Source organism: Haliotis cracherodii, unplaced genomic scaffold (genome assembly GCF_022045235.1).
Source record: "Haliotis cracherodii isolate W230 unplaced genomic scaffold, xgHalCrac1.p SCAF_17, whole genome shotgun sequence".
Taxonomy (NCBI): Eukaryota; Metazoa; Mollusca; class Gastropoda; order Lepetellida; family Haliotidae; genus Haliotis; species Haliotis cracherodii.
This window is the reverse complement of record NW_027266272.1, coordinates 20,142,426-20,156,283: the sequence shown is the minus strand read 5'-3', so window position 1 is coordinate 20,156,283 and position 13,858 is coordinate 20,142,426. Positions and strand designations below refer to the sequence as shown.

The 13,858-nt window shown below is 44.1% G+C and overlaps 1 protein-coding gene across 1 annotated transcript; it reads left to right on the top strand.

Annotated features, from left to right (window-relative positions):
• On the top strand, positions 1-13,608 carry LOC139464668 (uncharacterized). Its single transcript, XM_071246190.1, has 8 exons — positions 1-103; positions 2,159-2,281; positions 3,674-4,273; positions 5,991-6,154; positions 7,392-7,607; positions 8,601-9,057; positions 10,671-10,751; positions 11,865-13,608. The coding sequence occupies exons 1-8, from the start codon at positions 1-3 to the stop codon at positions 12,515-12,517; spliced, it is 2,397 nt and encodes a 798-aa protein (XP_071102291.1). The 3' UTR covers positions 12,518-13,608.
• Positions 13,609-13,858: the final 250 nt, after the last annotated feature.

The following is a 13,858-nucleotide window of genomic DNA, read 5'->3' as shown; positions in this document are numbered from 1 at the left end:
ATGACTGTACCGTCATGGCCGGCTGATTCTCCAGACCTCTTCCCCATTGAACATTTCTGGGATATGGGTGGAACGATGTCTACGACAGGACCAGAACCAGCCGGTGACGCTTGCTCAATTGGACCAATCAGTGGTTGACACGTGGAACAACATCCCCCAGACTGTTTCCAATCATCTGGTCTCTTCAATGCGCCAACGCAGCCTCGCCTGTATCCACGCAAATGGTGGTCACACCTGATATAGAAATTGTTAATTAACTTGTTACATGATCCCTCTTCTAGAGCCCCCCCGCCCGCTCCGTCTCCTGTTACCAGGAATGGGTTTTGGAAATGAATTTGTTAGGATAAAACATTAATCAGACGAATGACCAAATATTTTGCTGCTATTTTCAATAACATAACCACTTTCTATGAAGCACAGTTACCTTTTTTTCTTTAGTACATATTTACAACGAAATGCTTGTTTAAGAGAAATGTACCAGCGCAGTGATTAAGTGAGTGAGTGAGTGAATATGGTTTTACGCCGCTTTTAGCACCAGAAATGGGCTTCACACATTGTACCCATGTCGGGAATCGTACCCGGGTCTTTAGCGTGGCGAGCGAACGCTTTAACCACTAGGCTACCAGACCGCTCCCGCAGTGATTGCATTCGTTATACAATATATACTGCGGTGGACCATATCATATATATGGGCCGATGCCCCACTCCAGTTTGCGTATAAATTACTGAACACAGGCTTCCCCAATGCCAAAATATTTTTCGGAATTATTTGTCTTTATTCATTTCTGTCGAAAAGACTTTTATGTTTAACGTTTGTTCACTTGGGTCATGGCCGGGAAGATTAAAAACATATATAACCCAATAAACATACATCATCACTCTACAGTCTGAGGTTTATGTTGTCAACCATTGTGTCGTTGGTTGTTGTGATTCTTATGTTGGCACGACATCATGTCGTCATGGAAACCACAGCCTGCCACCTCTTTGTTCTCAGTATCAAGGTCTCTAACTTCAAAGAAATATGCCTGAATTAGTCATGTGCTTGCTGTATGCTATTCCGATTTTTTTCTCGCCTGACTGAAATGTCAAGTGATCTTACATCCTAGTATGTTTGCCCGTCTTCTCAGAAACCTCTGGATCAATTAAGCGGAAACTTATGGCCTATTGAAAAGCCATAATATCAAACAGCCAATTTATGACCAAAGTGTAATTAAATTGAGTACAGCAGATCCAGACATTTTTTCCCTTTTTTCGTGGCGATATCTTACATTTTAAACTTATTTTACCCGAGCACTTCGACCACACTGCAAAAATAAACTTTTGACGGTCATTTCTAAGACCATTCTGTTTAAAAAATGTAATGACATTTGGTGTATGAGTTGTTAGTAGTTGGACTGAACACACATGTTCCCGTTTTTTTACAATATTTTACATTTTGACCTTTATTTGACCTTTACACTTTGACCCTGCTCCTGATATCTCCCACACTGCTTTTCTTTCTCCGGGAGCCATTACACCAACGAAGCGGAAATTCCACATCCCATGATGACACACTAGTCTGTTCAAGAGGTTCGAATCTGATCTGCCACGGCAGCTATATGGCGCTCGGCTTTAAGGGGCTAGAACAAGGACTGGTCGGCTCGGAGTCAGTATACTTTGTCTGAGTGGGGTATTCATGATACCATGCCGCAGTTTAACATGAATACCCCACTCAGACAACGTATACTGACACCGAGCCGACCAGTCCTTGTTTTAGCCCCTTAATGCCGAGCGCCAGACAGGGTAACAACAAGTACCATCTTTTGACGTCTTTTGGTATGATGCGGCCGGGGATCGAACCCCGGACCTTCCGCTCTCCGGGCGGACGCTCTACCACTAGACCACGGAGGCGGTCAGTATACATCCACAGTATACAACATATCCACTCACTTCCTCTCATCTCATCGCACTACTTGTCTCCGCTGTTGATAAACCAACATGTTATGACAATGCTAAACTACGATTTCAACTCGATCGCCTCGTTGTTGATAAACCAACATGTTATGACAATACTAAGCTACGATCTCAACTCGATTTGTCTTGCTTCACTTGTGGCCACCTGAAGTAGGAGATAAAACACGTTCTTGACAATGCCATATCACACGTTATCTTTCACCAGACGCCGAACTATCGCCGACAGTGTGTGTGGTATCACTCGAGAGGCAGGCTATCAAGATTCACAGATACACACTTACGAAACGCATGAGTTTGTGTGATGATACTTATACAGCACTTGACACAGGTAGGTCGATTATCTCCTTTTCTCCTGTTTTTAATTCATTTTTATAAGTTTCGCAGTGTGTACCGCCATCCCTATTTTGAAATCCTGAAACTGTCTCTGTTGTTGATATGTGTCAACTGCGTATATCCTAAATAACAATGTGAAATTCAACGAGGTGGGATGGCGGTCCTTTTTGGCCTACTGGCAATGTCATAAGAATATCATCTTTGGTCAAAGGCTTGCGAAGTTCAAATCACCGATAAACGCTTCCCGTAACCTGCTTAGCATTAGCCTTTTCAAAACATTATATTGGCTAGACATGTTCAATTAACGTTGTTCTAAGCCTAAAACGGGGGCACGGGTGGCCCAGTTGTCTAAGGCGCCGTGATTAACTGTGCAGAGTTGCGTCCTTGGACACGCCAGAAACCTATGATTGTGGGTTCGAATCTCTGTTCGCCCTGATTATGTTTCTGTGTTCATCAGCACCATACCCGTGCTAGTGGGTTTCACCGAAGTGGTAAACAAACGTCTGAGACCTGCATCATTTCAGGCTTTCCTCACACATTAAGTTGACAACCTGCTATCAATATTAGAAAACATAATCCTGATTGAACATTAGTTCAATAGATATGGGTGAGGTGAAATGGGGTTTAACGTCGCGTCCAAGATTATTGCACTTATATAGCGACTTGCATCCACGTGTGTGTGGCTGCTTGTACTAGTCCGGACTGATGCCTGTTTTAACGCGCTCGCCCACTGAGATACCATGCCGCAGTTTAATATGAATACCCTACTCAGACACAGCATACTGACTCCGAGCCGACCAGTCCTTGTTTAAGACCCTTAATACCGAGCGCCAGACAGGGTAACAACAAGTACCATCTTTTAACGTCTTTTGGTATGACGCGGCCGGTGATCGAACCCTGGACCTTCCGCTCTCCTGGCGGACGCTCTGCCACTAGAACACAGAGGTCTAATAAGATAGAGAGAGTGATGTGTATTGCCTCTGAAAATAACAATGCACTAGAATACATATATTATTGACTTTGACTTAACAGAATTACATTACAGATCTAACCGTTATATCATGGCTCGGCGTGAAAGGGTAGGGTATCACTGACCGATAATAAAGTCTGTCTAGCAGGGGTGATCGGGTCGTCGACGGCGCCCCAATTCATGGTGAAAAGTTACTTCCCTTAAACATGCTAGGATCCTATAATCCTAATAATTATTATCCATGGTTTTCATCACCATGCCAGCGGATTTCATCAAATACTGTTAAAACGGCGTTAAACCCAGCGTAGGTGAGTTAGTTGTGTTTTGTGCCGCTTATAGCAATGTTCCAGCAATATGACGGCCCGTTGTACCCATGTGGGAAATCGAATCATTATTGCCGATTAAAACTATTTTCAGGAACCACTATGAACGATAATGGGTCTGACAACGAGGAGGCGATACCGGAACGCTACTTACAATGTCGTCTCTGTGGAAAGCAATACGGTCAGGGCAACAGGTGCCCTCGACTCCTGCCCTGTCTGCACTCCTACTGTCTGGGGTGTCTGGAGCTCGGATGGGACTGGGCAGCGACCGGAATCACGTGTCAACTGTGCAGTGCAACATGGGACGTCCACGACAGCGTCTCGGCTACGTTCCCAATCAACTACGTAGCCATGAAGCTCCTTACACTGGCGAAGGTTGAGAACTCCCGAACAGTGCATTGTACTGACTGTGATGATAGCAAACGGGCGACACATCGCTGTGTGGAGTGTCATCACTTCATTTGTAAGGAGGGTTTCAAAGCTCACAAGCAGTTCGTGCAACTGCAGTCACACAGGCTTCTCAGTATTGGCGAGTTCCTGAAATCGCCGTCGGAGATGTTCACGAAGGAAGACATGTGTGACGTCCATGTTGGTCAGCCTCTGGACCTATTCTGCCTCAGCGACACGTGTAGATGTGCTATTTGTGCATCATGTGCCCTCGTCTCTCACACGGAGAGAGAGGGTCACTGTATTGGTAATTACACATATAGATAGTCAACCTAATGACCTTATTGACTGGCTCACTACCTCACACAGCTACCCATTCATTGAACCTCTCAAACAGCTACCCATTCACTGACACACACACACTGCCTCTCATTATTGTACGCACACATACAACTTGTTTTCAACCATATATTCATTGGCGTATGCTGCTGCTCACAAAACCACTCATTCATTCAGGCAGTCACTCATTTTTTGACACGCACACAACCACTCATTCACTCCCATAGTTATTTCTTTATTGACTTTCACACATACCACCCTTTACGCAATGACTCACACAACGACTAATTCATCCATTCACATAGTCAGTCATACATTCATTCACACAACCGGTCATTCATTCATTCATTCACATTGCCACTCATTCATTCATTCACACAACCTCTCATTCATTCATTCACACAACCGTTCATTCATACATCCACACAAACGCTCATTCATTCATTCACACAATCGCTAATTCATTCATTCATACAACCGCTCATTCATACATCCACACAAACGCTCATTCATTCATTCACACAATCGCTAATTCATTCATTCACACAACCGCTCATTCATTCATCCACACAAACGCTCATTCATTCATCCACACAACCGCTCATTCATTCATCTACACTACCGCTCATTCATTCATCCACACAACCGCTCATTCGTTCATCCACACAACCGCTCGTTCATTCATTCAGACAACCGCTCATTCATTCCTACAGCCGTTCATTCATTCATTCACAAAGCCGCTCATTCATTCATTCACAAAGCCGCTCATTCATTCATCCACACAACCGCTCATTCATTCATTCACATTACCGCTCATTCATTCATTCACACAACCGCACATTCATTCATCCACACAACCGCTCATTTATTCATCCACACAACCGCTCATTCATTCATCCATACAACCGCTCATTCTTTCATCCACAAAACCGCTCATTCATTCATCCACACAACCGCTCATTCATTCATCCACAAAACCGCTCATTCATTCATCCAAACAAACGCTCATTCATTCATCCACACAACCGCTCATTCATCCATCCACACAACCGCTCATTCATTCATCCACACATCCGCTCATTCATTCATTCATTCATCCACACAGCCACTAATGCATTCAATTATTCATTTACTGACATAGTTATTTCTTTATTGACTTTCACACATACCACCCTTTACGCAATGACTCACACAACCGCTCATTCATCCATTCACATAGTCAGTCATTCATTCATCCACACAACCGCTCATTCATTCATCCACACAACCGCTCATTCATTCATTCATTCACACAACCGCTCATTCATTCATTCACACGACCGCTCATTCATTCATTCATTCACACAACCGCTCATTTATTCATTCACACAACCGCTCATTCATTCATTCATACAACTGCTCATTCATTCATCCACACAACCGTTCATTCATTCATTCATTCACACAACCGCTCATTCATTCACACAACCGCTCATTCATTCATTCACAAAGCCATTCATTCATTCACATAGCCACTCATTCATCCACACAGCCACTAATTCATTCATCCATCCATTCATTCATTCACATAGCCACTCATTCATCCACACAGCCACTAATTCTTTCATTCATCCATCCATCCATCCATCCATTCATTCATTCACATAGCCACTCACTCATTCTACCAAGTATTGTTTACTGCCTAGGTAAGGTGCAAGAGGTGTACACGGACCAGACGGGGCGAGCCCGGGCCCTGATCGATCGGCTGTGCATGAGGCTTCGGAACGCTAAGGAAGGCCTCATTGTCTCTGAACGTCAACTGAAGCGGCTGGAGGGTCGCGAAGCCGACATCAAGTCAGACATCAGAAAGGTCAGCACTAGACTGCATGGACAATGATTTTTGTTGGACACGGGGGAGGGGAATTCAGTCTCTGCGCTAATCTATACATTAACATCTTTAAGTGGCATTTAGAAGTTGGTTTGATGAAGTAAGAGTGAGTGAGTGAGTATGGTTTTACGCCGCTTTTAGCAATATTCCAGCAATATCACGGCGGGGGTCACCAGAAATAGGCTTCACACATTGTACCCATGTGGGGAATCGAACCCGGGTCTTCGGCGTGACGAGCGAACGCTTTAACCACTAGGCTACCCTACCGCCCGATGAAGTGAGACAAGTTCTATGGTTGAACAACTTCTTTATTACAATTAGTGCGACGTTTCGGTATAAATCCCAACACCTTTATCAAGCAAGAGATAATAAAGGTGTTAGGATCTACACCGAAACGTCGCACTAATTGTAATAAAGAAGTTGTTCATCCATAGAACTTGTCTTACTTTATCTATACATTATTGTACAAGGTATAATTGCTTCTACCACCAAGACTGCACTCGATATATTGTTATTTTAATTATTTTTCTGAAACAGATTTTTTTGAAATGCCACCATCCTCCCGTCTGAATATCAGATGTCGGTCCCTTCACCATTCACACCACATGCAGCGTTAAGGGGGCGGTTGTGTAGCCTATTGGTTAAAGCGTTTGCTCGCCAAGCCAGGAACCCGGGTTCAATTCCCTTCATGGGTACAATGTGTGAAGCCCATGATATTGCTGGGATATTGGTAAAAGCGGCGTAAAACCAAGCTCACTCACTCACATATAGCTTCGGTAGTGTGCTCCAGACTCAGATCAAAGGGGCGTTTGCTCAAGGTTTTCACGGCGTGGTCCATCATCAATAAATGTTGCGGGTTGATCACCCATTGTAATACACGTAATTATCACCTCAACAGCAACTCTCATGCCCCGATCCACTTTCTTTTATCATAAACCGCCTCCGTGGTCTAGTGGTAGAGCATCCGCCCGGAGAGCGGAAGGTTGGGGGTTCGTTCTCAGGTGCTCGACATTAAGGGGCTAAAACAAGGACTGGTCGGCTCGGAGTCAGTATACTGTGTCTGAGTAGGGTATCCACATACAACTTAGTCATGGTAAAGCTTTTATCAAGCATTGTTCTGCCTCAGAATTGCTACATGAAGACACGTTTTCCAATTTCAACTCCGGTGTCACATCCGCCATTGCTTTTGTCGTTGTCAAAATCTTTATTTCGTCGCCAGGTATTTGAAAGTTTAATGGAGGCTTTGAAATCGAGGCGGGATGCCATCATCACAACTGTTGATGACATCATACAGAGAGAACGTGCTGATTTCGAAGGCGCCAAATCAGAAACGAAATCGTCAGAGAAGCGGATGTTGGAAGTAGTTGAGTTTGCCAACCAGGCTCTCTCTGTCTGTAGCTATGCGGAGTTTATGGAACTCAGCTCTGTGCTCGAGGTGAGTGTCATTAAATGTGTATGTCATCCTCCATATCTCCAGGAATCGCATGTCAGAAAACCTACTCTAACTCCTGGATCCATTCCCGTGGTTCTCGCAATCTTGAATTACCCGCCCTTGATTTTCATTAGCCAATTTGATTTGCTACGCTAACGGACCAATCAGAATGCGAGTTACAAACCAGCCTGTTTGTCTTGGCGATATAAACAACATGGCGGCCAGTAACATTGATTACGATAGAGTTTGCGAGGAATTCAACATTGAAAATTGAATCATACGCAGAAGTAAGAAGCACAATTATTTTTTTTTGGTCTCCATGTCCCCTTCCTTCACCCATTTCCTTATCTCGACGTTAGATTGGTCAGTAAAATGTTAATGAAAATCAAGGACGCGTAATTTGAGATCACGAGAACCGCTGGAATAGATCCAGGGGTTGGTGTAGGTTTGAGAGATAGACGGGATGTTCATACGTTTAGTTAGATAATAGTAATAGCAGCAGCAGTTGTCGTCGTCCTCGTCCTCGTCCTCATCCTCGACGTCGTAGGAGTAAGGTTTTGTTTGTCGTTTAACGCAATCAGCAACGTCCTTCATCACCGGGTTACGATGACAGAGAGGACATTTGGGCACTTCGGGTATACTCGGGTATACTCGGGTAAAGTCGAGTATACTCGGGTATTCTATACTGGACAGTCGGTGTTGAATACTACTGCGGGAGTTGGTAACCTGGGAAAGGCATGGTCTACAGTTCAATATTTTGGGGAGTTTGGAATAATACGTGTGAGGGAGTATTGTTTAACGCGGCTTTAAGCAATATTCAAGCTGCGGGCGACACAAAAAATAGGCTTCACACATTGTACCCATGTGTCGAAACGAACACGGGCCTTCGGCGTGACGAGCGTCCTCCGTGATGACCGCCGTCATATAGCTGGAATATTGCTGTGCTTTAAACAACAACGAAAACAAGTTTGTAGCTGATGTTCTCTGTTTGAACAGGGCACGATGGTCAAACTGCAAGAAAATAGTGTTGAACTGCACTGCGTTGAGAAGGACTTTCAGATGGATTCCAGCCGTCTGGACAGCATCAAAACCAGTATTATCAAATTTGGCGATATTATTGAAACCTGTACCAACCCACACACATGGCAACCAGTCGTCGAGGTAGTCGATGCACATCCGGGCCACGAGGCTAACATAATGGAAGTCAAGTTCATCAATGAAATAAACAAAATGGCGGCAGCGGAAGTACCCAAGATCGGGGTGAAGGTAGAACGATGTGATCCACAAAACAGCGCTCGCATCATGTGTCTTCGATCCCATGGAGAAAGTCGAAGAGTAGGATACCAGGTTAAGTTTACCCCGCCTCGTGACGTCAAGTACCGAGCCAAGCTGACGATTGCCCACATGAAGCTTGCACAGGACGTGTTCAGTTTTCGATGTAGGGATGACAGAGGTACATGGCTCATATTCAGTTGACTGTGGTTGTTTTAAAATAACTTTCAACTTTCCTCACATTGTTAACTTGAAATAGTAAGATCTGACGAACGATGGCTTTTTATTGTTTGTTTGTTTATTGTTTAACGCCACACTCACCAATGATCCAGCTATATGACGGCGGTCTGTAAATAATCGAGTCTGGAACAGACAATCCAGTGATTGATTTCATGAGCATCGATTCACGCAATTGGGATAATATGACATGCATCAACCAAGTCAGCGAGCCTGACCACTCGATCCCGTTAGTCGCCCCCTCCGACAAGCATGGTCGCCTCTTATGGCAAGCATGGGTTGCTGAAGACCTATTCTACCCGGGATCTTCACAGGTCTTTTATTGTTTGAGGTCTACAGTTATGATATATTACAGAGGGAAACACCAAGAATCATCCTCGATTATCCAGAGTTTTATCTCCTTTCTATTAAATACCCTGGACCATTTCACAACCATAGCTTTGTTTAATGCCCGAATGATATTATTTAGCAATGCTACCCGACTTGTTGCAATGCGTGAGCGACTGAAGGGATCGGGTGGTCAGGCTCGCTGACTTGGATGTTGCTAAGATCGATGCTCATGATGTCAATCACTGACTGTCTGGTCCAGACTCGATTATTTACAGACCGCTTTCATATAGCTGGAATATTGCTGAGTGTGGTGTTAAAAAATAAGAAAAGACAAACAAAGCATGATATAAACTAATTATTACATAATTCTATGAATAGACACATTGTTGAACACTAGTTTATAAGTACACTAATATACTGACTCGTCTCGCTACAAAACACGGGGCTGTGTACTCGCGGGCAAATGAACATGGAGTACGCTGATCACTGTGTCGGATTAACGAGACTGATTAATGAGTGGTTTCAGCAATTCGTTGCCAATTAGGTGTGTCGGAGTCGGAGTGCGAGACTGTCGGATTAACGGGTCTAAATAGCACTGATTAAATCGGTTCCCATCATTTGTGTCGGATAAAGCCGAGTGTCGGATAAACGAGTGTCGGATTAACGAGACTTGACTGTATATGGGATAAGAACCGACTTCGCTGATTACCGAGTGGTGAGTGAGTTATTTAAAATCACATCGGCAAAATTTCAGCCATATCGTGACAATCAAGGGTTAAACATACCAAATACATTTAGACTATGTGAAAAACCTGCCAACGAAGGACAGGAAAATAACTAGCCTTTTTACAGAATAATAGGGATAATAATAAAAAGGATAGCACTTTACATAACAATACATGATACAAACGGGCTATACATCGCCAGCAACTGGAAGTAGATCCCCACACTAGGGACCATGGGGACTTACGGTGCTTTTGCTACCTGCATGGACCCTACCAGGACTTACATCATCCCTACAAGTGTTGGCGATTATTGATACATTTAGCCAAGATATAAAACAACAGATATTCTATCATTAAAAAAGTGGCAGAAATAAATATACTTTGAAAAACGTGGTCTTACATTGATAGACGATCGGTGACGAAGTATGGCATCGTTCCTCACAGTGTGAATCGTTGCTCATAATATCAACAGCTGACTTTTAACTCACTCACTCTGTTTCAGGTGAAGGTCGGGATAGAACTATTTACATCGCACAGCCGCAGTTGGGAGACTCGGATATATGGGACTTCCTGGTCATCAGATGTAAGTGATCTAATGGACCTAATCCTGTCCCAAACGACCCGTGAAAATTCCGGGGTAGAAAAGGTCTTCAGCAACCCAGGCTTGCCGTAAAGGTGACCATGCTTGTCGGAGGGGGCGACTAACGAGATCGAGTGGTCAGGCTCGCTGACTTGGTTGATGCATGTCATATTATCCCAATTGCGTGAATCGATGCTCATGAAATCAATCACTGGATTGTCTGTTCCAGACTCGATTATTTACAGACCGCCGTCATATAGCTGGAATATTGCTGAGTGCGGCGTTAAACAACAAACCAACCAACCAACCTGTCACACAATAGAGGCCATATAACATCCAGACGCAACGAGTGAGTGAGTGAGTTTGGTATATTTTCGCTAGGAACAGTATTTCAGTTACATCACGGTGTGTCCTAAGTGATGCAAATGATAGACGCCTACCAACTGAAACCCACGGTCAGTGAGTCAGTGAGGTTTTACACCACTTTAAGCAATATTCCAACAAAATCAAACCGGGGCCTGACGAGTGACAACTTTAACCACTCGGCTATCCCACCGCCCCGGATCGGTGGTCAAGACCCGGCGGCTTTGTTGTTTGCTTATCATCGTAACCCGAATCGTAATATAGGACACTAGTTGCCTGGTTACGAACTTGATTATTTACAGGTCGCATTGATAAAGCTTGAATATTGCTGGCTGTGAATAGCGGGCAAGTAATAGTTATGTGATATGCATGCACCCATGGTTAGATTTATAAAATACACTCAAGGAAATAAAGCGACAAAACCCTTTCCATATCCAGTACAAGTCTCTGCATAAAGCAGAGTCGATTGTACGATTCCGACTGTGTCATGAGCAAATGTTTATGAATCACTATCAAATAGTTATGATACCAGGTGTTCGCGAAAAGGTGAGCGTATCCTGTCCCACCGGTGGCACCCGTCACAAACACATGCAGAGACAAGTCAATTGTTCACCTGGAAAAAACACTGGACATCATTTTTGTCTCTGATGCGTCAAAGTTTGAAACGCCCTCCGCGTGTTTACCATAAAACGTTTTGAAAGCTTTACTGAGGTCTTGAATATTGTAACCTTGAAAGAGATGTGTGTTTTCCAGGCCAACACATCCGCCTGTCTGAGGACACTCTTAACATGGACTGGTGCCGCTTGCGAGACCGGACTCTACTGGTCAACAAGCCATCCCACAAGCAGCCGTCAGACAGCACACTGAGGCTACGCTCCTACCCAGGGGCCGTTGGGGCAGGGGCTCTAAGGGAGGAGGGAAAGTGTTACTGGGAGGTTACCTGCAGAAGTCAAGTCAAACAGAGATGGTGGGGGTCCATATTTGAGACAGGCTTAGGTAGGAGAGTGGCATTGGACACCCCCTATATTGTGGGCTATAGCCCCTACGGCTGGACTCTACAGATAGTGTACTGTACGGTTCATAAGAACGTATGTGCACAGGCAAGGAATAACCGACAGACTCTGTACCATCTACCCCTGGTTGCAGAGGAGTTGACCAGTGTCCTGGACGTCCACGTGGGCTTCCTGATGGACTTCGATACCAACCAGCTCCACATTATCGACGTCACACAAGCACTGTTGTTGTACACGTTCAGGGACGTAGACGTCAGCAAGCAGCTGTGGCCGTTCTGTGGGATCTTCAACAACAACTGGTACAGCACGGAGCTGAAGATGATGTCGGGGGCGGAGGTGGTTCTGAAGCAAAGCCACCTGAAGCTGCTCCAGGATCTGTGTGAGATGATCTAACGATCTGGAACCGAAGACAAACGATGAGATGCATTTTGAGATGGTCTAACGATCTGTCATTGAAGACAAAGATGAGATAATCGTTGAGATGGTCAAACGATCTGTCTCATTGAGGACGAAGGTTGAGATTGTCTGACAATATTTCATTGAGGACGAAGGTTAAGATTGTCTGACAATATTTCATTGAGGACGAAGGTTGAGATTGTCTGACGATATTTCATTGAGGACGAAGGTTGAGATTGTCTGACAATATTTCATTGAGGACGATGGTTAAGATTGTCTGACGATATTTCATTGAGGACAAAGGTTAAGATGGTCTGACGATATTTCATTGAGGGCGAAGGTTGAGATTGTCTGACAATATTTCATTGAGGACAAAGGTTAAGATTGTCTGACGATATTTCATTGAGGACGAAGGTTAAGATGGTCTGACGATATTTCATTGAGGACAAAGGTTGAGATTGCCTGACAATATTTCACTGAGGACGAAGGTTAAGATTGTCTGACGATATTTCATTGAGGACGAAGGTTAAGATTGTCTGACGATACTTCATTGAGGACGAAGGTTTAGATTGTCTGACGATATTTCATTGAGGACGAAGGTTAAGATGGTCGTTGAAATGGTCAAACTCTCTGTCTCAGAGGACGAAGGTTGAAGACCGTTGTTGAGATGGTCTGCAGACCTCTAATTGAAGATAAATGTTGAGCTGGTCGACGATAATCTTCCAGCACGATATGGGTGTAGTCGTAGAGCCTATTATACCGGACATAAGCAGTCAAGAACACAAGCAACTCATATCATAACGAGGTCAGGTGTGTCTCAGGTACGAGAAGGCCATCAATTTAGAGGCATCTGTAGAACACGTGTGTCCATAGCTTCAGAAGCCATGGTCATGGCCGCTATCAGGTCATGTACCTCTTCAGGCTGAAATAGAAAAAAATGTACCTTCAGATTGCATGAAAACTATGGAGCTGTGTGTGCAAGGAACGCCGCCATTGAGGCTGTGCTCAATGAACAATCCGACAGTAAAGTCTCGATCGATCGAATGAATAAAAACTTCTTTTTTTAAAATGTCTCGATCAGTCCAAGAGTAGCGTCATCTTTATAATCACATGGAAAATATATCATGCTACTATAATAAAATAGACAGTATTAAAATCAAGAAACTCCCTTAGTTATCTGAGATGTAAGTGACACCTTGGGGACAAGTTGAGGATCATTGTCCCGTGGCCATCGACATGCAGAACATGCCTGAAGGAATTGTGTGTTAATAACCAATATATTTACGACGTTATCAATGTTTGGAGTCCAACGGATCGGATGCAGCATATGTCAGTCTT